At 41.3% G+C, this 26,830-nt stretch overlaps 2 protein-coding genes across 6 annotated transcripts in view; both read right to left on the bottom strand.

Moving 5' to 3' along the window:
• FAM118A (family with sequence similarity 118 member A) overlaps positions 1 to 26,830 on the bottom strand; it is a 243,075-nt gene that overhangs the window by 58,885 nt on the left and 157,360 nt on the right. The window lies entirely within an intron of this gene.
• Positions 1 to 26,830, bottom strand: part of FBLN1 (fibulin 1) — an 85,876-nt gene that overhangs the window by 13,670 nt on the left and 45,376 nt on the right. For 2 of the 5 annotated variants that reach the window (XM_075507474.1, XM_075507493.1), the window contains exons 13-16: positions 26,519 to 26,650; positions 25,843 to 25,966; positions 12,040 to 12,182; positions 9,903 to 10,034 (exon numbers count right to left, since the gene is read on the bottom strand). In XM_075507474.1, coding sequence (XP_075363589.1) covers positions 9,903 to 10,034; positions 12,040 to 12,182; positions 25,843 to 25,966; positions 26,519 to 26,650 — 531 coding nt within the window. Of the gene's footprint in view, positions 1 to 8,505; positions 8,763 to 9,902; positions 10,035 to 12,039; positions 12,183 to 17,264; positions 17,693 to 23,394; positions 23,534 to 25,842; positions 25,967 to 26,518; positions 26,651 to 26,830 lie in introns of those variants that run through there. The other 3 variants (XM_075507503.1, XM_075507484.1, XM_075507511.1) reach the window with 3 other exon arrangements.

The raw sequence follows: 26,830 nt of genomic DNA, 5'->3' as shown, positions 1-26,830 counted from the left end.
CTAAAGTCAAGATAAGCAACATCCACTCTTCTTCTGTCGTCCACTAATCCAGTCATTTCTTCGTAGGAGACTGTCAGGTTGGTCAGGCATGATCCCCCTTCATAAATCCTTGCCGACTACTTCCAGTCACCTCTTGTCCTTAATATGTTTGGAAATGTTTACCAGGTGGATTTGCTCCATCACCTTTCCAGGCTGAGGTGAGGCTGACCAGCCTGTAGCTCCCTAGATCCTCCTTCCTGGCCTTCTTGAAGGTTGGAGTGACGTTTGCCTTCTTTCAGTCCACAGGAACTTCCAGTCGCCACAGTCTTTCAAAGATAATGGAGAATGGCTCACAATGACATTGGCCAGTTCCCTCGGCACTTGTGGGGGCACCCCATCAGCTCCCATGGACTCGGATATGTCCGGTTTGTTTAAATGTTCCCTACCCTGATCCTCCTTCACCAAGGGTGAGTATTTCTTGCTCACCTTCCTATTGCTCTGAGGGCCCCGGGACTCCTGAAGGCCAGTCTTATCAGTAAAGAACGAGGCAAAGAAGGCATCGAATACTTCAGCTTTCTCCATGTCTTTTGTCACCAGGTCTCCTGCCCCATTCAGAAGCAGGCCCACATTTTTGCTAGTCTTCCTTTTGCTGTTGATGTACTTGTAGAAGCCCTTCTTTTTGCCCTTCACAGCAGGGGGCTGTGCCTCCACAGGCAGCCTCACAGGCATTATGTTCCTCCAGTCCTTGCTAGTTCATGACTGTGCCTAAAGGCGCAATCCAGCTGTCAAACTGCAGGCACTTCCCAGACCACCAGATGTCTGCTGACTTCAGAAAGTTAATGTACTCCTTAGATTCCTCCATCTCTCAAAAGCTAAATAGTCCTTTTCATTTTCTCTCTTTTTTTTCTTTTTGTGAAAGCTATCTATATTTCTTTCAATTATTTGTGACAATAACAGTGTAGGCTCCTGCTATGTGGTGCTCTATAGTTTCTGATATAATCTGTTTTATTAATAAGTGGCTGCTCTTTGGAAAATGAAATATTTCTTGGTAATCATCACTGCAGGCATCAAATCACATACAGAAAAGTAGCTCTGAAGATATCATTAATCCTTGAGCTGCCACACCTGACAAACATAAATATGGTTAAAGGATTCAGAAAACTCATTAATCAAAATACAAATACTGAAATAGATTTCCTCTTGCTTTGAAGTGTATTGTGAATTAGACCTTTATTCAAGTTTGATGGTGAACACTTCACAAAATAATAGATTTGGAGAATCAAGTTAGAGTTGGATGTTAACAAGGTTTCCATGCTGATGGAGAACTGCTTCACAGGAATGTGGCTGGCTATACATGTCTTTGCTGAAGTATCTGGGGACAAGATTTTCAAAAACATGTACTTTTCAAACATGGACCTCCCAGATCTTTATTAAAATTCCTAAGAAAATGGCCTAATTTTCAACTGTTGAGCAACCAAGTGCTTATAAAATGCTTTAGAAGTCAGTTTGGACACATAGAAATCGCACTTTCATAAGCTGCACGACAGTCAGGGCAATTTCACTGTTGGTTTAAGCTGATCAAAGATAGTAGTCCTTCTATATCCTCCACCCCTTCCCTTGGACTGAAAGAAACGCCTGAAAGGAAAAAACCCCAACACATCGCTTGCCGCACAAGCACTAATGCCGGCAACAGGGACAGGGCTGGAGTGTTTGTCCGGAGGCAGAGAGGAGAGGGGGATTTCCCTTTTGAGCACCCACAAGCTGCAGATCACTTACTACAATCCCACCGCTCCCTATTAGGGAACAGAAAGGCAACGGTGATTTCGGTACTGTGAGTATTGCACCGGTGGCATAAACAGGTGCCAAGGTGCAATACAGGTGCCAAGTCCTAATGACTTGGGGTGGTTGGTGCAGGGCTGAGCCCGGTGGCACGTCATCTCAGGAACAGGCAAAAATGCCCGTGTCCCCAGAGCAATTCAATAAGCGCGACCCAACAGTGCAGCTCAGAGCTGTACTGTATCCTTCTCTGAGGGGTGTAGAAGAGGATCAGAGGGCAAGACACCCCTCAGAAAAGAAGAGGAGGGCCTGCGCCTACGACCGTAAGCAACAGCTCAGATCTCTTCCATGATCTCTTCCATGCTCACAATATCTGTTGACCACAGTAATCATTTATAAACCACGTAAAGACAGAGCTCTCATTTAAAGACTGTCCAAACAATTGTGTCTAAAACTCTCCAGCCTTTGAAGGACTTGTACCTAGGGTACAAGGCTCAGTTTAAGTTTAGCTAAAACTGTTTGAATCTGCTTCTCATTTTGCCTTTCATTTCACCTCTGAAGAAAAAAGAAAAAGGCAACTACAGTACAGGAGTTACATTTCAGCATGAAAAAGGATCTTTCTGATTAGCCTTATTCAACAGATCAGAAGTTTGGGATTCAATTTATCATAAATGCTATCCTTCAACTACTCAACGAAGTTTAATTTCATTAACACTTGGGCTTCTCTAGAAAGCTCTGGTTGCTGAAATGCATCAAATAAAGAGGCAATAAAGAGGCCTCATGATATTAATACATTTTTTGGCCAGAAACAAATGGTAAATATTTTCAAAGCTATTATCTGTCATGTTGGATCATATGGAGCCTTGGTATTATGAAAGAATTAAAAACAACCTTTGATTTTACTGAGGTTTGGCTAGTTTACAAATACTATGATCTTTATTAAGGATACCGAATAACTTCAGAGAGATGTGCTCTTATCTTGGTTTGGCAAACTTGAAGTGCTTTTAGATCTCTGGTTTGCCTTCCAGCCAAACCTCGCAATGGGTTTTAATGTTGACAATGCTGCGAAATCACTCATGCCTAAAATGCAGTAACTGTACTTGAAGTAGCCTCATTAAAAAATAGTTTCCACCATATATTTTTTAATCCTTCCTGTTCCACCTCTGAGAACGTGGCATGCTTTATGTGGTATAAGAATGTTACATATTACAAAAACAGGTGGAAAAGCTTCAAGGCTGAATGTCCAAAATGTGCAAAATCACATATATCAGCCTCCTGCTACTTTATTGCCACATCTTATTTACAGGGGGTTTAGCGTCCATCACAGTACATCATCACATACCTGCAATCTCTCCATTTAGTGAGAGTGGCTTAGTTTACCCTACCTGTCCCACAACCACGTTATTCAGTTTCAGCCAAGCTTTGATACAGTAGCGTATCCATGACACCTGGGCAATTAATTATTGTAACCCTAAGCATTTCTTGGCAAAGAGCCACATTATGGCATACAGCACGATATGGCTCTGTGATTCAATTTACCGTGGAAGAAAAAGTACCTAATCCTGAGGATATGACATGAAAGCCCTTATATAGCCGCTCAGTCATCACCTAGAGGCGACAGCTCTGTTGGTATTGTTAGCAGAACTTCTGACGAGGGAAGCTGTCTGAATCTTAATGTGTGTTAATCCCTGACCAAATTCTCAAAATAAGGCTGAAATAAGGGGTCACTTCACCACATTTGACCCCTTTAAAAAGAAAAGATGGGGGGGGGTTGTTTTTAAGTGAGCCATGCAGCTGTGCATCATACTGGGAAAGATTTACGATATGCCTTGAGTCTCTTACCTTCCAGCTCCAGTTTTAGAGGCTGTGTAGGCGCTACTGCAGAAATGAGATGCTTGCTATCAACACACAAACTCGGGAGCAGCAGCAGAAGCAGCTGAATCAGTTGCACAAATATTTCACACTTGGAGATCCTCAGAAAAGCAGGTCTCTGACTACACTAAACCAGGGCAAAGCACCTCAGAAGGCTGAATTCACACAGACATCTTTCAGAGGAATTGCTATAGTATGTTTCTCGCTGTACTGGATTCCAAATCTGGCTTTATTTGCTCATGAGTTATTTGCAGTGTTATTTATTTGCCTGCCGGCTTTATGGAGACTGTAACCAAAGGTGGTCTGTATGAATGTTTTTGCAATATGTTACGCCTTCCTACCAGAGGGGTGAGATGAACATTGATCAAGGAGGAACGTTTGATTAACCAGATGCTTAGAATGTGCTAGAGTGAAATTTGGCATTAGGAAGGTTGTTCCACTCAAGCACGAGACTCATTCTCACCAGAAAAGCACCTTCAGCATTTCTCAGTTATGAAATGAAAATTCACCTCCTGCTCGAGTTGCTTGTTTACCTCCAGAAGAGCTCTCCAGCCTGACATTTTTTCTGGAGGGGAGGGAGGGTGTTGAGAGATTTGACTACTGAACAGCGCAGGCATCAGCATCCCAAAAGGGCAGGTTCAGGCAATAAATCTAGGATCCCGTTTACCAAATGGCTTCTGGGCACCCTCGTCTCAAATGCATAGCTACTAATTTCGACGGGGCAACCTGGCATAGAGAAAAACTGACAAAATATTCTTTGCTGAGGGGCTCCTCTTGTGAAAGGAGCAAGCCTAGATGAAACCAGAACAAAGATACTGAAAGGGACTGTGTCTTTTTTAATGCGAGGCTGCAAGAGCCTGTCGAAAAACCTGCTGAATTATGTCCCTGCTCTGTGTGCTCACTGTGAATGACTGGACAGCATTGGTTTTGTATTGCCAGACACCATTGTCGTTTCATGCTAATGACATTATAGTCATGACAAAAGGTGGCTATTGCTGCTTACTTTCTAGTAAGAGTATCCACAAGGGGAGATAAGGTATGTGCTGAAATCCTCGTCCCTGCGAACAGCGGAGCTCTCCCGGCCGCCCTGGCTCTGCCTACACCTAGCCTCCATTCCCCCACAGAAAAGCAATTGTAGGTGAACTGCTACTTTCAGCATCACAGCCCTGCCAGGAAGCCCAAATCAGTCCGGGGATCTCATTATGCTAAACACCCTAACAAATGCACGGTAGGAGCCAGCCAGCCTCTGGCCCAAAGATAAAGAGTCTAGAGCAGCAGAGGATAAGGGAGAAGCAGAGGGGAATGTGAAGGTACTTGCCCAGCACTGCAGAGCGGGTCCAGGGACAAAGTTCAGAACCAAATCTTTTGCAATCCAGTGACTCTCAATTTAATGTCAGAACATACAAATATTTGCGTGGTGGACTGTGAAAAGACTTTGCCACACTGGGAATGGCCAAACGACTTATAAGATACAGAACTACTACCCCCGTGCTAAGGACAGGTTTCCCAAAAAGTCAAATAAACCTCCAGTCTCCTTCTCCTGCCCCCAGCCAATATGGGATCCCACAAGCACGCTTTCGTATGGTACCTGGTTTTGTTTACCTTCTGATCATTTTTTAAAAGTCTCTCCCCAGCCTCTGGAACATACTAAACAATCATGATACCATAGTAGAAATTAGACTACTAATAAATCCAGTGTTGTGCTATCAGTAGTTGAGACACTTTCTGTAATGGCTCAAAGGTAACATCATGAACTATCGCACGTGTAAAAGAGGCTGGAAATTCAGGACAGAGATAGAAGTGAAATCCTTGCAAGTAACAATGAAGAGCAGTAGTACATATCTGTAAAAGGATAAGCAACCATTCATATAATTTTATTCAAGCACCAGCACAACACCCCTGGGAAGCCCTAAAGGTACAAGTGAAATTTTATAATTGTATTGGCTCTGGATGCTTTTGATAAGAATAGTACCATTCTGCCTAATAGGCAAGAATATATGCTTAGGTTAGTATCAAATGCAATATGGAAGATTTCAGCCTATCAAAACTACTTTTACCTGTATTATGAAATTTTAAAATCTTCCTGAAGTTTACCAGACTACAAGGTGGTATTACAGTCACCTAAGGAAATGAATGCATAGCTGAGGGGGAAAATGTTTTATAGTATCTGATAATACCTTAGGCATTGATAGGACATTTTTGTACAGGTTGAAAATGCATTCTTCATTTTTCACTGACAGCTGGTTAAAGGAGGAATGTAGTGTAAAGTCTATAAAAGCTTTAAAAAAAAAAACTGAATAGGTCTGCACTTCTGGTTTTCTCCCGCCCATGCTAAGTGATGTACAGTTATTAACAGTATCTTTTGGCTTCACTGCCACCTTGGCCTGTAACCACACCAGGCAACAGAGAGTCCTACGGCACTTCTTGAACCAGGGAAGAATAGGGGTTTGCATCTCTTTTTAATACAATAGGGTAGAAATACTGGAGGCAACTTTTTACACAATTCTTTTTCTTCAGCTTGCACAAAGTCTATGCACTGCCACTCCAGCAGGCTGGCTTTCATTTCTGCTCTTCCACTGGAAGATAGTTTCTGTAGGTCAGCATAGCTAGTTTTGGAGTCTGTTCTTACTACTTTTGGCTCCTCCATGTCTGATACTGCTGATCATTGATTCCCATTTGATATATTTTCTTTCCTTGATTTTGCAATACTGTCCTCGCCTCTTTCTTCTCCTACCTTTGTGGCTGCTCCTCCTACACCTCCTTTGGGAGACCATGTTCCTTCTTTTTCTAACGTTCCCTGGGGCAGCTCTTTCCTCTGTTTCTAGTTCTTCTTTCTCCTTCCTCACAACCTGCTCCTACACACTCTCATCTCCTCGTATGACCTCAGCTGCTATCTCTCCATCAACAAATCACAAACCAGCCTGATCAGCCACTCTCCATCCAATCCTACATATTTCTCAGCTTCGCTAACATCTTCTCCTTGATGTCTCAGTGTCAACTTAAAGGGATAATGGCTAAAACTGATGACCTGACTCTCTTCAGTCCACAATTCTCTGTCAGTGTTGAAGTCCTCACTTTTCTTCTGTAACTTCATTTCTAATAGCTCCTCCTACTCTCTAAACCTTTACCAAAAGAAACCTGTACCTTTTCACTTTTTTTTGGTGTTACACTTTTGAGAACATCTTGTTCCTTTTCATTCACACAAACACAGTTTAGGTGCAGGTCCTTTCTTGAGGCATCGTGTCTCTTCTTGTTTGTGACAACCTCGCAAAAAACTGTTTTACTAACGAAGGACTTCCTGCAAGAGCATCTTCATTGATCTGTTCTTTCTCCCTCTCTTTTCCCAGTGCTCCCTCCTTTCTTTGAATCCCTTCATTGGTTTCCGCTTCTCTGACATCAAGTCAGGGTTTATTACACTCAGTCCTTTCAGTAACACTAGTAACTATTTTCCTGCTTTTTTCCATATGCTCTTATGCATTTCATCTCTCTCTGAGCTAGTCCATGTCTTTTCTTTAAAAAAAAAAAAATCTCCTGTAAAGGTTTTCTGTCTTTTCTCTCGTAGAGAAAATTTTTCTTGTGGAGGAAAGATATTTGGTGATCTAATTTCCACTAGCAGATAAAATAGCTTTGATACTCTGGTCATTTCTCCTGAAATATTACAACAGAATGAAACATGCTTATTATTCCTTTTACCCATGCATCTATGATTTATTAACAGAGTAAATGTATTATTTCCTCTACAATATAGGCAGTAAAAAAAGATTAAAAAATAGGCTACACAGATTCAAGAGGCATATGTCCATCAGCGGTCATCAAGCATGATGGTCCAGGTGTGCTTTTCCAGAAGCTTATAAACTGATGATTGCAGCAAGCTGGAACATTATATTTGGAGAAAGATTCCTGTATAAGTCTGTTACTGGCCCATATGTTGGACACGGGTTACTGGGCCAGTTGGGCATTTGCTCTGCTGGATTCCCTACGTTACATCCCCACAGTTCTTATGTTCCTATAACTTAATGGGATAACCAATAAATCTTTCTGATAACCAATAAATCTTTCTGATATTGTCTATGCCCTTTGTCTTTTTCCATCCTTATACAAATCCCTCCCCTTTCTTTACAAGAGGGACTCACTTTGTGAACTCCTGTGGACTAGGAGCCCATGTTACTTACTTGTCTTGAAAACTTTCCAGCACTTTTATGGGAACACCTAACACACTGATTATTAATAACAAGAAAAATGATATTATGATGAGAGCAGCAGAACTGCTGCTGGCAGAATTGCTTGCAATCCTGATTTCACACATACGACATGCTGTCCTGAACCTCTGCCCCTCCAGGTAATATCAGCTGGGGTTTTGTTTTGTTTTTCCTTTTCCAATTCTCCTGCAGGCAGTTTACTTTACAGCTTCCATCCATTAATCTCACGGTACTTTTACATAGAGGAATTAATTAAGACTCTTACATACAAGAATTAATTAAGACAGTAGTAGGCATGTTTTATCACCTCCATGTTGCACATGGGGGAACTGAGGTGAAGAAAGAGTTGCCCAATTATTTTGCAGAGCTGGGAATGTACTTAGGGATATCGTATCCTCTCAACCTGGTGTATAAGAACATCCCTTCTCTCCTAACGTTGTGAGGCAAGTATCCAGTTTACCCAGTAAAATACTATTGACACGCAGTCCTATTATTCAAAATGGAAACGCTTCCCTCAGGCGAATACCTTGGCCAGTCAAATTTCTAAACACATCCTTCTTTCTTATTTCAGACAGAAGGAAGAACACAGCATGAAAAGCAAACTACTGTAACTACTGTGGGATCTGATAACATTTATACTCTTCTAAAGAATCAACCCAATACCTGAAATCTGTAATCTTATCATCCTGCTTTAACAGACTCTCCCTCTTTCTCAGCATTCACATGTATACTTCTGTTTGATAAAGAAAGAAATATAAACCTAATGACTTATCATTTTTATCTACAGTTCATAAAACCTTTGCGCAGCTGACGCTGTACTATCATGCTTCTGAAATGCAACAGTGCCACCTTCAGATCATGCTAAACATGACTTTTTCACAAACCATCAGTATGGAAGAAGCACAGCAGAGATTTTTCTTTTCGTCCAGACAAGTCCTGCCAGAAAGCCCAGAAGCACATGTATAAACCTGAGCAGAACCTGCACATTCACATACTGAAGCACAAATGTTCACTGGGAACAGTGGTCCTTTATTTTCATAAATAAACATTAATAAAGAGCAATCAAATACTACTTTTTAATACCCGGCATATTCATTCTCTAAGCATGAGAATCACAGCATATTCCCCTGCCACTGCACTACCAGCTCACATTGGGCAGAGCAGCAACATCAGCTGGGACCTGCTCCTGCTCTGCGACGTTCATGTAACTTGCCAACTATGCCTGGGTACGTTGAGTCCCACAGTGAGAGCCAAGCTACAGTATACACTGTAAATATGTATCTGTATGCATGTATGTATATATCCTAGCTACATTATACACATTACATACTGGATATAGTATGCATTATATCCCCCAAAAGGGCCCTGCTCTGAAAGAAACCTACCAGAAAGTACGACCCCAGGTTGTGTTGCAGCCCCTCCCTGCTATACCATGAGATGCAGGTCTAGCGCATGACCCATATACGCTATATGACCTATATACCTCCTGCCATGTCTCCTCCCTGCCAAATTGAGGCTGTAAATCAAATGTGTCTGTGCCACTCTGAAGTGTCTTCTAAACCGCAGCGTTTGACAGATCCCTTTTACCCTCAACAGAGGTATTTATTTAAAACTGCACCAGCCTGTCATTAAAAAATAAAACAGGTAACAGTTTCAGTAAATTCAGTCCTGCTTTAAAAATTTGATTATTATCCAAAAATTGGTGCAATGCTGTTTAAACAAGAAAGAACAGTTAATTGAATTTATGGTCTCTTTGCAGACATACTACATATTTTACATTTGGTTTGATTATAATGGGCAAACCTCATCATTTTAAAGCTAAGCCATTTGCATTTGTAATTAGAGCCAGTTCTGAAAAAAGTTAAAATACTTCTCAAAGTAAAGTTTAGGCCTCTGGTATTTTGAATAAAAAAAAAATCTGTGATATTAGTTCAAATTACATATATTGGACTGGAGAATGTTAAATCAATACAGGCTTGAAAATCAAGGTGGGAATTAATGACTTGAGTTAATTTCTTCGACCTTGTTCTACAGTGTTGTTAAGAGAAGAAAGTAAGCAGAAAACTTTCTACTCACCCACTGTCATCCCGTCCATGTAACGCTTGATGATATCAAAGGAATCTCTTAAATTTCCTTCTGTTATGTCAAATATGATATCTGCCTGGTTGGCTGGATATGTAGGTGTGATGGCACGAAGAAAAATAATCTCTGCAAATAAAGAGTATCACAGACTGTACTGAGAAGTATTTGAAAACATCACTGAGGAACCTGACAGAATTTGATCCAAAATGACTTGTCCTCAAAGCTGGTGGAGGACACCCCCCACCCCCAGTTTGTCCTTTAAAACAGAAAGAAAGAACATCTTGGGGAAGGGAGGATTTGGATAGATTTATTTTCCTCCTCCTGCACCATCCAAGAAGCCCTGAAGCCAAAACGCTATTACTTTGAGAGTCCAGAAAGACCACTCTTAGAAACCAGTCGGACTTCCAGCATGTACCCAAAGAGGACAACACTGAGGATCCACAGGGTGGGCAGTGGAGGGGGACCAAACAGATAAACCCCTGAACTCTGATTCCCTTAGGCAGTTACACAAAGTATCGCCATTACAAATTACAGAGTCCTTTTGAGTATCGGAGGAGGGTTTTAGATTTAAAAAAAAAAAAAGTGAAACTATTTTTCAAGCCTCCTGTGACCGAGGTAAGTATTATTATTCTCATTATTATCCTCACTCTACAGATGATGAAACTAAACCACGGGGCTGTAAGAATTCACTCGAGGACATGTGCTGAATTAGTTTAGGAACATCTTCTGGGCTTTGGTAGTACTCTCAGATCGCTAGGTCTCATATCTTTTTATTAAATCATGAGGACAGACTAATGAGGGAACAGTTTGGGAAGCATCCTGGGCCAAATCCTTAGCTCTGCTGCCAGTGCACCTGGTGAAGCTGAAGGGGTGTGTATGGGAGTAGAACTGGCTATGGGGCATTCCTCCATTCCCTGTGAAGTAGGGCCAGCCAAGGCCTGGAATAGGCCTGACACAAATCTACAGCAGCTCTACGCAGATAAGTTATTGTGGTTAAATTGTTCCTACACGAACAAGGATTGGGACGTCTCCTGCCCTACTCCTTCTGCCTGGTCAGAAGTGAAGAATCAGCTTTGGCTTTCATTTAGGACAACTTTCTGAGATAGGAAGGCTGAGACTCTGGGTGCATCAGAAAAAGGGATTTAAGATCTTTTAGAAACCCTCCAAAATAATCTTCCTTTCCTCCGTCCCCTTCTTCTCTTCAGTGCCTATGCCACCCAGTAAGTTGCCGAGTGGCTCATCCTACAGAGCAGCAGGGCTGAAGGCAGTCATCCCACCTACGGATGTGTGCGCAGTCCCCAGTGAAGCCGCCAGAAAATGAATACAAATGCCAAGGAGCAAAAATTGGCTCTTGATCTCTACGTTTATATGTGAACTAAGCAAAGCGAGTGCGATCCTTATGAAACTGCAGGACTTAAAAACTCGCAGGTACTGCGGAGGCTGAAGAAACTGAAGAAATACACGAGTGCCCATGAGAGTCCAGCATCTGGGGCTGGAAAACTCACTTTGGATGACTGGACAGCCACTCACTTGGATGCTTTTTGAAAATCTTAGCTTAAAAACTTTCTGTCCAGTCCTTGGAATTTCCCTTCCTTTATTCTATCTTTTAAAAAACAACACGTTTTTTTCATAGGTCAAAAATCAGCAGATCACAGTACTAGGTAGTATACTCAATATCATGTATTTTGTGATAAATGTTTGCATGTAGATAAAGGCTATATTCTTGGAACAAGCCACCTGTCAATAGTGAACAACAGACCATAAACAGATGAGAGAAATATAATGAGCACCTACTTCCTATGGCAAAATCTGCAAAAAAGGGAAGAAAAAAGTCATGGGGCACATGGCTATTATGTGAGTAAATGTGAATTATGTGGTAAATGGGAATTCAGACTCAGTATTTCCTTAGACTGGGAAGCTGTATGAGTTAGAGCTCAGAATGACTTTCTTTGCCCCATAAAATTAAAACTCCTGGATATCGAAGGTTTTAATTAAATGAATAGTACACTATAATTTGGAACCGTGCAAACATTTTACTGCACCGGTAGCTAGTCTGGCTTTAGGCAAGGATTTCCGGTGGAGGTTTTATATGTTGTAGTCTATTAAATGGAACAAGGAACAAACCACTTACCTTCAGGTCTTGTAAATTCTCTGAACGTGGGCAGTGAAATGACAGTGTGGGAAATTGTATGGACTGGATCCAACACACAGCTGACATCATTTGGTCGGCAAGACTTAATGCAACGGATAGTATCTGTCTTTTCAAGTCTGACACTAAGAGAAACGAGAGAGAGATATATATCCTGAAAATGAATTACTTTGTGTTTTGCAATCTGGGGAGCTAGAAACTATAATTGCGTTCATTCTTCACCTCAAAAACTTAGACAACCGCAGATCATCAGAACTGCTGGACCACTGAAACTCTTGGCTAAGAGTTGCAGCCAAAACCCCCGCAAACCCAGTTCTTCAAGCCAGGCATGTAAAAATAGGGAGAACTGTAGTGCACAATATGCCATGTAAAGTCTCTTTCCAAGTACAAACAGGACCAAACAACTCGGGCCAGATCCTCAGCTGCAGCGCACTGGCGTGGTCTCACCAACTTCAGTGGAGCTACACTTATTCGCACAAGCCTTTTTGTGCTCCGTGTGATATCGGTCATATAAAGCAGAAACAATTGTTTCCATTCTGGAAATCTGGCAGAAAATATCTGAAGGGCCAACTTTCTTTCACGGTTTTCAGTGCAGCAAGAGCCAGAAAAGCCTCTCTTAAATCTTTTTTTCACACACCCCCTTTCCATCTCAACTGAGAAAACAGAGAGGAATGGAAACTGGGGGAGGAAAAAAGTTAACCACATTATTTAAAACCTCAAAGATTGAATTCTGAGTTTGGGGAAATGGTAAGGGTCATTTCATATTCCATCTCAACCAGCTGCTCATTCGTCCTTGAAAGTCTATTAAAAGTTAAATGGCTTCTTCTCACCCTTGTCCACTAGAGTGAATTTAAAGTCACTTACAGTTCAAGAACTTCACACAATACCCGGTCTGTGTTCATGAGAGATGAAAGGGCTATGCTGGGACTTACAATGTGACTAAGCCCCACAAATGATCTCAACTTTGACCTGCCCATTTCTTCATATTTCTAAGTGGAAAAAAGAAAAGACTGCAGTGTCAGAGGGGGGGAATTAAAAGATTAAAAGGAAGAAAAATTCACTGAGTAAAAGGGAAACAAAAATGGAAGCTTTAGTTTGTCAGATACCTCTGGAAACAAATGGTTCTTGCTCTTTTCAAAATGTGTTACGCAAGTCCACACCTACAAGCCGTCTTTTTTCAGATGTTCAAAGGAACTTTATGGCTCTATTAATAATAAATATATCAGTAACTTCCTATTATAGGCTACCCACATTTGCTCATCAAAGAAAACAAAGCCAAACACGCTGATATTGTATGAAGCTAAAATAAGATAAAAGAGAAAACATGAATCAACATTAAGGAAATCATGCTTCAACAGATGTGAACCGGCATAGTCCACAGGAAGGCAATGAAGCTAGGTTAATTTACACCAGCTGAGTCTGGCTTGTTATTCTCACTCTGTAGTTGATGTTTTGAGACTGGCCAGGAGTTACAGGCCAGGAGAGACCTTTCACTTCCCACCTTTACCTGGGTACAAAATGTCATCGTTTCCTAGACATCTCACAGGGAACAGAATAGGGCTTTCTGCTGAAATGCCTCATGCTGGTCATTTTGGAACAAATTCATTCTGGATATATGGACATAATAGTCTGACCTACGATAACAGATTCCATCCCCTTATTTTAAACCTCAGCTGCCAAATTAAGAAAGGACTTCCAGCTAGCTGACCCTCACGCCTGTGAGGGTCAGCTAAATTACATAGTCTAGTTCCAATGTAAAATAATCTGCTTCAAAATACGTAACAAATAGAATCGAGGCAAAATGTACATCATTCATGTTTGTTTCCCTCTCTCCCTTTTTTTTCCCTTACTGCGTATAGAGGAGTTTAGTAGACATTTACATGTATACAGCCACACAAACAAACCCTGCATCTTTCCTCAGGATCCTGCTGTGCTAGGGACACAACAGCCAAGTCAGACTGGTTTTACTTCCAATAACGTGTTTACAAATTCTGGAAAAGTTCTTTAAAAGTTCTTCTCTTTGCATTACCTAACACATAAATAATAACTATACCATCATCTAAAGGTTTTAGGGATACCAATAAACAGTAGCTTGCATAACTCATTTTGGGACATTATGACTAATGAAGTACTGATACTTCATTAGTACAAAATTTAGGATACATAGAGCATCCTAAATTTTCTTAGCTGTATTTAGATAATAGAATTTGTATGCAAAAACATTGTGGTGGGAGTGTCTGAAGCATTCAGTATTGGTCTGCCTTTGCTCCTTCCTGGGAAGGAAAGGGAGCTTTACTCTCAACTTCAGCTGGAACAAAATTTGGCAAACACAAACATTTCTGAAAATCTTATCCAATAAAGCCATGAATTTGTTTAAGATGAAGTCGTAAGTAAGACTTACATTCCTAATTCTCACTTCTGATTCACTGGAGTAAAGCATTCTGACATGAATTAGGTACCCTGCATACATAAGCGGAGGATCACAATGATCACAAGTGATTGGTGTTAGTTTCTAACTAAAACTTGTTTCTAGATCCATCCAGCTTGTAACCATACATGTGACAGATAAACGTTTGTGTCAGCCCTGCTTCTTTGCATCATTTCCCTCTCCTCTTACAAATCCCACAACCTTTTTTTTCGCATGCTCTGTCCACACTGCTAAACTTGAGTTTGTGCTTTCATTTTCCCCTGCCTAAATATTCATTCTCCAACCTCCTTTCTTTTGATATCCCTGCTAATTGCTTCAGCATATCCAAAGTGCGGTTGGTAACACTTTGCTCTCTCATTGCTTTGACAGCAAATCTTTAGACATCTTCTGGAGCAACTTCTTTGACAACCAGCATTTATTTCAAATCCTGATATTTACTATTAATGATGTGCTCCGATCTCAAAATACTTTTTATTTTATCCTTACACATCATCTTTGCATTTGATCTTCTGATTAGCTGACATTTGCCTTTTTGCTCATGTTGTCCTATAGTGGGGACTGTGACTGACAGAAGTTTCTTCCTAAGTGCTGAGAACTTTCTTTATCCAAATCTTTCCTTCAAGTTTCCCCCCTCTAACAAAAATTGCAGCTTTGGAGCTGGTACCTCCTCCAGGCATTTTTCATTTAGAAGAGAAAAAAGTTATGAAACAGCTCATTTGCTCTGATTATTTTGCAAATAATCCTTTCCTGAATGTAATTTTTGATTTCTTCTTGGGTCCGGGTGTCATTCCTTTTCATATTCTCTGTTGGATTCAATTAGTAAGTTCTTTGGACCAGCAGTCGTGATTTCATTTTCATTTGGAAAGAACAATGCACATAAATGGCGCTACATAATTACATACATGTTCTTGAAAGTTCCAGCTATGCTGCAGCATTAAAGCATCTAATACAGGAGAATCTGAGCTCTGTGTTCTTGAATTACTTGCTGAATGCAATTAATATGGAAGCATTTTACAATACTGAGGGCCAAATTCTCACAATCCCTTCTTTTCCTGCCAAACAAATATATATTAATGCTTGCAAAAATGAAGTTTATTTTTGAATCTTTATCCTACTTAATTATGGCCTCATAATGAACTGGTAGCCAGAGGGCATTTATATACAAGCATCTTCTGTGGCGGTAAGAAACCCCATTAGCTCAAGTAGCACGGGCTTGTGCTTTCAATATTTAAAGCTGGGAGTCTATCCCCACTGGCAACTTCTGGCAGCTTTATAAGTATGTGTCAACAGACTTATTAAACATTGGCATTCCTCGTGAGACTTGAACTCCTGTCAGCCAGTTGGGATAAACTTTGCCTTAGGGAACATGTAATACTCTGGCAGAGTGCTGCGATCATGCCCCAATCTAGTCCTTGGCTGATGATGAGCCTGAGAGCCCGGAGCTTACAGCTAATAGAGTAATTCCTTGTGTTCAGGTGATTAAGGCTTGTGATCTTGGTTTAGAAGGTTCCCAGCTTCTAACCCTGTACCTTGCCTGTGCTGTCTGTATTTACATAGCGAGGGATTTTTTTTAGATGTGCATTCACATAGATTATTCCTCATTCATCTATGGACTGACTATTCTGCCTATGTACCAGGCAGCAGAGATATCTGACCCCAGGGTGGCGTAAAAGAACATTAATTTTTAGATCATACCTCTGGGACTGAGCTTTTAATATTTATCAATACAAGGACTGAAGAGTAAAATAAATCCTTTTGCAGCTCACAAAACAAAAGAATTCCACAGAAATTCCAGTTGTATTGTCTACATTGTTCTTGACTGCATACAAGTAAAGGAAGAAAGTCGTAGAAGTAAAGAAAGAAAGACCTGGATATTGGAATTCTGGCTGACCTTTCAGGGCTGCTAGGGTTTGGTTGGGGGCTTTTTGGTGGTGGTGGCGGGTAAAGTCTTTACAGTTAAAACTTTATCAGCTTTGATATGGAAGTTGGAGAAACAAAAATGTTATGAGACCAATTAAACATCTTTTTCAAATGTTCCTGTAGACACATCTCAGGATATAGCCTGTGAAATAGAAAGGAGCTCTCTGCTACTAGCCAAATGCTGTTAGGAAGTTCATTGCTGTTTTCCCATCATTAGTTTTTCAATTCAGTGGAAATTCCACAGAAAAGAAGATGAAAAGTCTCTAAAATAAATGTTCTTTAAATGAGATTCTCTTTTGTATTATCCTTAAAAGTTAGAACTGGGATCTGTACCTGGTGGAAATCAGCGCAAGCTCACTGGCTACAACAGAGCAATGATAACTAGTGCAGCTCGAGAATCTGGCTCCACACTTTCGAAGTGACTTGCGTGCTGGGGCATCTCTGAGGTCCTAAGGGCCTAAGTTATGCCCTTTTAATTGATTTTCAGAAAATGCACAGTATTTGCCCTGTAAGTGATGAAACTCCCTAAAGATGTCTCAGTTGAGACAGCTCAAATTATGTACCTATTTTGTTTTGAAAAATTTAGACCTAAACATCTGTGTATCATCAAATGAGCCTGTGCAGCTGTGTATCATCAAATGAGACCAACTCCACTACTGTGTGCAGTAAATTAATAGTTTTCAGTCATCGCTATATTCAGATAATAAGCTCTTGGACACCAATTTCTGCTTTTTATAATGATGCAGAATACACATAAGAATCTCCCCAAATTGAGAGGTTCAGTGATAAGGGAAAGTGGAGAACTGTAACGATGATGGTGAATAAAATGCAAGTGCAGCATGCAATGGATGAACTAAAACTTTATTAAAATTGGGAAAAAAAAGCTACTCTTAGAAGAGAAAAAGTAGCCACTGATGCCTGTAAGTTAGGGATCAAAGCTGTGCAGAGACAAAGATAAAAAGTTTGGCAACAAATGTGTTGACAGTTCCATGGCGGGAAAGTTGCATTTGAATTGTCAGAAGAAGGTCTCTGGGCTCTGTGATTTGCCGCTGCATGACCACAATGCCACTGTGGTTGTTCACTTTTTTTGTGGTGAAAAAACCCTCGTGGTTCCCGCTGATGATGGACAGCAGAATTTTATCCCCAGGGGCAGCATTGGGAGGGCCCATGCGGAAAATGTCGGTGGGTACTTGAATGTTGGTAGGAAAAGAGAGGTGATAGTAGGTTATTCTCAGAGGCAGGCTCTGGCACTCCTTATTTTCATTACAAGGCAAGCGCTCACAGCGACTGCAAGAAAAGTGAGAACACAAGACAAGAGGAAGATTAGCGTACATTTAGCAAGCGTGATAGGAGAGCAAGGGCAGTGGGGGTGGGAAAAGATACGTTGACTTGCATACTGTATCCATTCTTCAGCCTGGCACCTCAGTCATATTGCAAACGGACATTTATTAAATAAGGATGAACTTGTCTGTAGTTGGTGCTTTTGGAGAAGCGTTGCCATTTTCATAAGTGTTGCCCTTTCTTTGCACGCACAGATGGATGGAGTCTGGCACCTCAGCGTGGGTGAGTGTTTATTTGCATTTAGATGAGCTAAGCTCTTCCTAGGGAGAACACTGGCTTTCCCCCCCCCCCCAAGTTTTATGCTGTTGTTGATTGGACATATGTTAAATAAAGGAAGAGATCCTAAGCGGTTAGTGAGTTGACTGTGTCCTACTTGGGATGGCTGGCTGGATTTTAAGACTGAGCAAAGTATTCTGAAAACCACAAATGTACAAGGAGTTGGTCTTTCTGAGAGAGAAGAGGCACTCTAGATACTGCACTATGTATGTTCATCATCTGACAGCATACAGAGGAACATAAAACTTATTTCCACCACTGCCTGCATGTTAAGGTTCATTCGCTTTGAAGACAAACCTTCCTCCTGATGTGGCACAGGCAAACCTTCCTCCTCTCTGTGCTACCAGGAGAACCAGCCTGAGTCAGTCCAACACACACCGAGGCAAGCACTGAAAACAAGATCCAACGGCCTGATGTCTCCAGCATGTGCCCTACACATTCAGTCCACTCTTACGCAGCCCTGGGTCACAGGAATGATGCTGGTGAGTGAGAAAGTTGCCCTCTGCTGTGTCCTTCCCTTATCACTAGGCACTGTATTACAGCGTCAAATGCAGAGAACTAGGAAGAGGCCACCCACGCCGGCTGAAAGTGAATAATGAACGTCAGCACTAGAAGTCATGATCGGCACGGAGGGAGCAATCTCCTCCCTTTCTGTTACTGAGAGAAGTGAAGTTTGTCCTGTGAAATATGGCACAGACAGGTGTGGGCATTAAAGTAACTGCTATTAAATAATGTTGTAGTTTACCAGCACATTAATGATGATCTGACATGTCATGCTACCTGGTGGGTTTGAGAAGTCTTTAGAGAATTGCATACAAGGAAAGATTATATGAATTTCAGATTAAAGATATGCCCAAATCACCGCATTCAAGTTGGTATCCGAACATCCTCTCAGACAGGTATGTGGAAGTAGAGGTAGACATGATGATCTCAGCTGGATCTTGACTTTGCAAAATTTGGGGATGATCTGGTTGTGCTCTTAGCTCCAAACCTGCTTCATGCACAACTATGAATCAATTAAATTACGTACAAGAGCCTCTCCACTCAAAAGCAATATTCAGTCCACAGGCTGAGGCTTTGGAACCTAAACTACTCATTCATTTCTTTACTAAGAAATGCTCCAGCATGAAGGCATGGTTTGCTTCTCACTACCTCAAGGAAATCTGAGTGCCCATTTCATTTATTTTATTTTGACATATAAAATTGAGCTCCTATCAGGAGTATTTGGTATCAATAGAACTGTGGCTCATAAGCAAGCACCACTTTGTTGCCAGTGCATGGTGACCTGAATTCCAGGAACTTCTCATTATATGCAAAATATGCATTTTCAAAAAGAGTAGTTAAAAGCACCCTCAGTTCTTCAGTTAATGTGTTCTACGTTTTCTTTTAATACCACTTGCAAACCAAAGTACAAAGCAATTCTTTGAAGACTTAAATGCATTCTTAATTTTATTCATGTGTGTAAAGAGCACACACAAGTCTTCACAGGATGGCCAGCTAATTAGATGTGGATACTCTTGGAATATTTTCAGGTATAGTGAGTTCTGCATTCTTTTCTGAAATGTCATCAATAACTCCACTAAAAAGAATGACTTGGTTTTGTTGAAATCATGAGGCTGCTTGGTTTTGCTGAAATTATGAAGCAAGTCAAGGCAGTTAATTTCTTAGTTGGAAATGTTTTCTTCATGTAAATCTTTTTAGAAGCTCTTACATGCTCATGAGCACTTACATGCTCATAAAGATGCCATGATTTATTCTTTTATAAAAGTAAAATGCATTTTATAATAATAGCCAGAATTTTAAGAGAACAAAAAAACCAAAGCTCCCAGCTTCCTAAGATTTTAAGAAGGACATTCTGCTGATTCAGAAAGTTATTTGTGGAGACAGATGTGCCTGCGGCTGGGAGTTAGAATTATTCAAAATTCATCATCTTTTATCTTATTCTTTGGTGGTGCACACTACACACTGCGCACTTCACTGTATGTTTAGTTAATGCGCACTAATTGTTCCATCAAATAACCACAAAGGAGAGATAGCAAATATTATTGCTTTCAAGAATCAGAGTTCATTCCGGGGTCGTGCATCAGAAAGGCAATAAGCAGTGAGCATTTAAATCCCAGTGTACTCTCTAGACCTTATTTAAATGCTTCCCTTCAGCGGGCAGAAGAAAATCATACGGTGGGGGAATCCAACAAACTGCTAGTGAGCGAGCAGCCCAAGACCCCGGGGGCTGCTCCAGCTCCATGGCATCTCAGAAGAGGTGAGCTGGCCGTACAGCTACCGCGCCCTGCCACCACGCCGCGTCGCTGTGGGAGAGACCACGGGGGACCCGGCGGGAGAAGCGGAGCGCTGAGGAGGCAGCAAGATGCTACCGGAGAAACCCAACCCGGAGCCCAAGCAAAACATGCGCTGCTTTGCAGTGAGGCAGTCTTATATGCATCTTTGCAAACCCCTGCAATTAGGCGCATGGGCTAGAAAAATAAGCACAGACTGCTGCTAAACGCTTATTCCTGAGTTTGTTCCTGATTATTTTAGCTCACTTACTACTCTGTTCTCTTAGGTTTATTTATGTGGCTGAAATACCGGTTTCAAAGAATGACTCATAGTGTGAATGTCACGTACCAAACACTGGTTACTCATAAAGGAAAAGAAAACTACCAAAACTAGAGAGATTCCATCTTAGATAATGAATATAACATTTCCTAACGGAGAAATGAGGAGAAAATATTTTCTGCCTTCTCTCCTGTTAATTTCTGAGCCTGGTTTTCACTCCATTGTGCCCAAAGCAGCTGAGTGGCATACAACAATTCCTCATGCGCTGAAGGGAAAAGAACTTTTTATTAGCAGGATTTTTGGCTTTGTAATTTACTTCATACAGGGAAACCATCTCAGCATGCTGAACAACTAACCAAGTATTATTACCAAACTATACGCTACACACCTCTGAAATTCGACCCTGTAGATTTCCAGAGCCGTAAAAATCTTCCGGACCTCCTAGAACATACTCCATGACACAGGCACTCGCTCACGCTACCATCGGTGTGTATTTCTTTTCAGCAGGTTGCACCACACCTTGAGGCCCCGATGAGCCATCGGCTGAGCTGTATCACCACATCGTGGATCTCTACGTTTACGTTAATAGAGCAGCTGTGTAGGGAAGGTGGGTTTTGTCTTAAACAGACCAGAACTTAAAGGGAATGAAACCAACTGATGGTTGGTTTTCACAGGTATTTCTTAACCAGAGGAGAATCTGGAGCCCTGCTTCAGGCTCAGGCGGGAATACAGTATACAGCAGTACAGGATGGAGTATAGCGATATTCAGTCCACAGGCTGAGGTTTTGGAACCTAAACTACTCATTCATTTCTTTACTAAGAAATGCTCCAGCATGAAGGCATGGTTTGCTTCTCACTACCTCAAGGAAATCTGAGTGCCCATTTCATTTTTTTTATTTTGACATATACAGCAGTATACAGTAGACAGGATGGACAAACACTCTGCATGTTCCTCCTGTCTGGAGCTGGAAAGTCTCAAGGAGTTTTCAAGCTTCAGAAGAGACAGACCCATCTTCATTTTGCCCTCAGCACTGAGCCTTTATGTCCTATCCTTGTCTCCTTCATCTGCCTTTCCCACCCTGGCCCCCTTTCCTTGCCTACTGCCCTTCCTGCTCACTCAAACATTTGGCAGCAGGACTGTCTAGTCAGCCAGTGCCAATCCTCCTCCTCTTGCTCCGTCCTCTCCTGGCTGACACTTGGTTCTCTCAGTTTCTACCTCACAGCCCTAGTCCCAAAGCAGACACCCCTTCCCTCAGTATCTTTGTGCAGCCATCCCAAATTATTCCTTGCTCTGACGGTCTTCATCCAAATCTGGCACCGATCACCCTTAACCATAAGTTCCTGACTCCTGTGGTTGGTTTGCCCCTTGACTCTAAATTGTTTTACCCAATTTTACCTTCTACCCCTCAAGTGTCTCCCAGATTCATTCTCCTCACCTGGCCATACCTTCAGATCCTTCCCTCCCTACATTCAGCCTCCTTATCCCTAAGTACGCCATTCCTTCTTACCAAGTCGGCTCTTCTCTCACCTGTGCTGGAAACAGCTTTCTTATCCATGGAGTCTGGGTGGTCTTTGAAAGCACAGAAGAAACAGGCTCTGGGGTTGTCGGGGCCGGCAGCGCCTGGCCCAGGACAGATAGGAGCTGACATTATGGGGAAGATGGGGTTTCTTTCCTGTGGCTATATGTGGGAGCAGGCACAGACAGCCTGAGGAGTTGGTACCTGCACATTTTAGACTGCTTTTAAAGAGCTGCAAGAGGCTCAGGTCTGCTAAATCAGAAGAGAATTGTTTGTTGCTAAAAAAGAAAGACCTCTCTACTGATAGGAAGAATGAAATTGCACTGAGGAAGACAGTCAAACACGAAGACAGATTGCCACCGAGGCTATGAAATCCTCATCGTTCAAGGACTTGAAGCAAAAGTTAAACAAACAACTCTCAGAAATGCTCCAGGTAGACCTGACTCTGGTTTGGCATACAGAGGTGCATTAAGGTTACCCATCAACGTCCTCATTTCCTAAGGTTTAAGAAAAAAGGCTAAATGCAATTTTACAAAGTTCATAATTTCAGAAGTTTCAGAGGCTTTTGGTAAGGATGACAAAAAGCGCAAAAGTAGTCTCCTAACAAATTTCAGATTTCTGCTCCAAAACACGATGTCAAACTGTTAAAAGAAAAAAAAAAATCACCAAAATGTCTTAAACACACAAAACAATGTGGTCCTCCCTACCCTTGTTCTTGGAAATGAGTGAACTGCTTTGGCTGAAATTTGCCAAAACTTGAGCTGAGTCAGACACCTGGCATGTAAAATTTCAGCCGTTGGTTACGTTTTGGCAAAATTCTAAGCAGTTAAAAGCAGGTCCTAATAATGAGAAGCGACAGGCAACCTTAATAACACGCAGACATGTCTAGAATATAAAAATATTTCCCAATCTGACTCAATGCAGCACACATTTCTGACACGCCGCCATAACTGCTTCTTTATCTTTTCTACTATTTTTCTTGGCTTAAATGTTAGATTTCAGTGTCGTGTAAAGAGAATTTAATTGTTATGCAATTTGAAAACAAAAAGTGTTTGGCAAGGCAGTACAGCAAGTCAAGTCCTATTGTGAGTAGCAGTAGATCTTAATTATCCTTGGAAAAATACCAAGCCTATAGGCTGATCAAGGAAAAAAAAAAAAAGGCAGAATTTAAGCAAAAGAGACAAGACCTTCCAATAAAATTGTTACCATTAAGGATCAGACCATGCCAGGCACTTTGCTGGTCTTTGGGGAAGGTTACACAGGCTGTTTCCTCCTGAAGCTCAGAGTATGTATACAGCAGCCTGAGCTTTCAGCCTGTAGCACGGGATGATCCTGCGATCACTTCACCTGATGACAATCACCCCTGCAACAGCCACCACGCAAAAATCTCTGCTTTAAAGGTATTGGGTAAGGAAGCTTCTGGATCACTGAGGGCTGTTGCCTGTACATAAGGATTTTAAGGAAAAATAAGAATGAACAAACTTGGATTTGCAGGACTGATGCCTATGAAATTATAGCTGTTCCAAAGAAAATACTGGAGAATAGGGTAAGAAAATCCCATTAGGTGCCAACTTGATGGGAATGGAAAACGTTGTCTTTCTTATGATGTGCCAAGTTGGTGAAACTGGAATGTGTTTTGAATAAAAAGGAGAGGAAAATGGTATCTGTAATAGATACGATGTTATGAGATGCCAACTATTTTGATTTTAGAGTCCTGGCACAAGGTTGGGTGAAAAAGTGATTTAATGTCATTATCATGCAGAAGCTAACGAAGATATGCTAGCTATCAGCTATGTTGGGTTATATATGCCAAAAATAAATGATTCAAGAACATGTAAATTAGTTTGGATGTAAAAAGGGTGCTAAAGAGCTGTCTTATGAAACTGTTCCCCAATGGGCACAAGGTAACCCAATACATAAAACCTGATTCTGGCATGTTGGTATAATACTCGTATACTGGCTAAGTATGAGAGTACCTATCTCCCCACTGAACTAACTTGGACTTTTTGCAATAAAGATAATGAACTCATATTCTCTTTGGTTTAGGTTTATGCAAACACATTTTTGACAATAAATTTAGTAACTGTGTCTGTAGCTGTTGAGAGGGAAAAACCTAATAAATCCAACAAGATAATAACTCAAGGAATTAAAATAATTAGAACTTCACCGAGCAGCTACAGGATTTGTGTCTGACTCATAGCCTAATTATAGCCCTAGCACATCAGAAGAATCTCTCCCTATGAGTCTGTTTGAGTTAGGCAGAGTAAGCCATTACAGGGCCCCAACAACCCAGACACAGAAAAACAATTCAGACACTCTTCTACTTCCCCAAAAGATCCCTTACATCTCAAATAGCCATTAATTTCAACACATGCATAAAAATACAGGTAAGAAAGAAGATGAAATGGAATGTGTGTGTATGATGCATATTTTATAAACTGAACTTTGCAACTGAGGGATGTCCATAAGAGTAGACATCTGCTAATTCTGCTCAGTGGCCCATTGCAAATGACTTGTTTTGAATTAGGATACAAATGAACTCACGATATTACAAATAAAGAGAACATCTGCATCACGAGGCACTGCTTGTTTACTGATGTGACAAATATAATTTAATTTAATTCCTACTGACACTTCGCAGAATACAAGCATATTTTATAAATATCTGGTTTTATACCATGAACTCCCTCTACAGCATTCTGATCAAATACATCTGCTGTGCCACTTATATGGTATTTCACAGATTGAGGTTTAAATGGAAACTAACTAATCCCCACAAAGTCCCTCTCATGAAGATCAGCATTAGCTTCATCCTACAGAGGAGGCACGGAGTACTCAATTTTATCTAAAAGATGGCGGGCATATGAACACTGACTGTAAAAAGCAATAGCGGGCTGATGACAAATGTGATTTATCAGCTTGCCTCCCTGGCTGGTGGAGCATACACTTACCTGGGTATGGGGCACATGGAGGGGAACCGTGGAGCCGCCTTTGGAAGAATCGCTGGAGTACAGGGTGGCCACAAAGCCACAGGGCGGGAGGAAAAGCAGTCATCTGCATCAGCCATAAACTCTAGCTACGCGACTGAAATTTTGCAACAACTTCTCCACTTTGCTAGCACCATTTGATGGGTATAAATGAGCTGCCACCTGCACCGCCCCCCCCCTGCCCCCAGCTGTCTCATATTTTCAGCACCAGAATGCACAGACTTTCTCTGAGCTAGGTTAAGAGACACAAATAGGAGCAGCAGCTAACGTACCACCCTTGCTAGGATTCCCAGCTTTTTTAACAGAGGTGAAATGGTACTAAAAATAAGACATTCTTGCAATGCTTTGCAACAGCACTGGTAAGAATTCAGAGAGGGAGCTAAAAAGAACTCTTTTACTGGAGTGTTATTAGTAAGGAAAGACTACGTGTGAAAGGAAATACAAGTCCGAATTTTAAAGCTGAATGTAACCCTCCTAACAGGTTGCCTGCAAGGTAGCCCAAGAAAGAACAGCAGCTTATGGCTCTAGAGATCATTATGATGCAAACCACTGACACATGGCAGTTTTTAAGGGAATACCTTTTTCTTAGACTGAAACAGGAGCATGAGAAGGGGACCAGACCTGTGTGTGCAAAACATAGGGTAGGCCTACCAGCATAATACGTATTTGCCAGAATCTGTTATGTATTCAGTCAGCAGTGGCACGACATAAAGGAGATCATGTCACCAAAAAGCTGTTCAACCTTGAAAAAGAAAGTACTTACGTATCTCCTGACTTGCGGTAATTTTCTGGACATTCCAAAGACAGACAGCGAAAGCCCCCCTGGATGTTAAAGCAGGTCTCATTGAAAGAACAGTTGTGGCTTTCTGCAACACACTCATCGATATCTGCCAAATGGAAAAAGGTAAGTGATTAAACACGTGCCCTTCCTCTGCTTGCAGGTGCCAGATGATGAAAGTATCACATTAGATACCACAGAACATGGGATGCAATTAAACGTTATTACAGAATTGGAAGGGGAGGGCAGGAGAACAAAAAAAGAAGAAAAACTAACCCAAACAACAAGCAAGAACAGGAGAAGGAAGAGCAGCACTGCCACTAAGTGGACAAGACCTGAATATTTGCTGAAATGTTTATAGCATATTTCCTTTTAATGGCTAAACTAATTAATACCATTTCACAGTGGGAATCTTCATCTTCAGAATTTGTTAGAATTCTTTAATAATGTTATTAAAAGTATTCTCCACTGCATTCTATAGTTTATAAGAGAAATTTCCAGTATATTTCTTATAAAATACTGGTTTCTTCAGATTTCAAGCTGACGTCTACTGCTTTACCTGTATTATTGTAGGAAAGGCATATTTTTAAACATAAAAACTTGCTAGAACTTTTCAGAAGTCCACAATCCAGTTAGGTATCCCTGCAGATATTGAACTCACCTTGGCAGCTGCGTGCATTGGGTGCCAACCTGTAACCAGTGGAGGGACAAGTACATTGAAAGCTTCCAGGAATATTAATACATCGAAAGGAACAGATATGTCCTCCAGTAGGTAAAGCACATTCATCAATATCTGCAAGAAGAAAACACCACTAATTTACTACGTGTTCATGACAATCAACCAAGTACACACTTACGGTGTTCCTGCTGCGAGCTTCAAACACAATTTCATTACTCTAATTGCGGGGCAAGGAAACAGATCATCAGGCAGGGGTGGCTCTAGTCAATAAAGGCTGTCAGGAATAAATGGAGG

Source organism: Mycteria americana, chromosome 1, assembly GCF_035582795.1.
Source record: "Mycteria americana isolate JAX WOST 10 ecotype Jacksonville Zoo and Gardens chromosome 1, USCA_MyAme_1.0, whole genome shotgun sequence".
In the NCBI taxonomy this organism is placed as follows: Eukaryota; Metazoa; Chordata; class Aves; order Ciconiiformes; family Ciconiidae; genus Mycteria; species Mycteria americana.
This window is presented reverse-complemented; position numbering and strand designations above follow the sequence as displayed.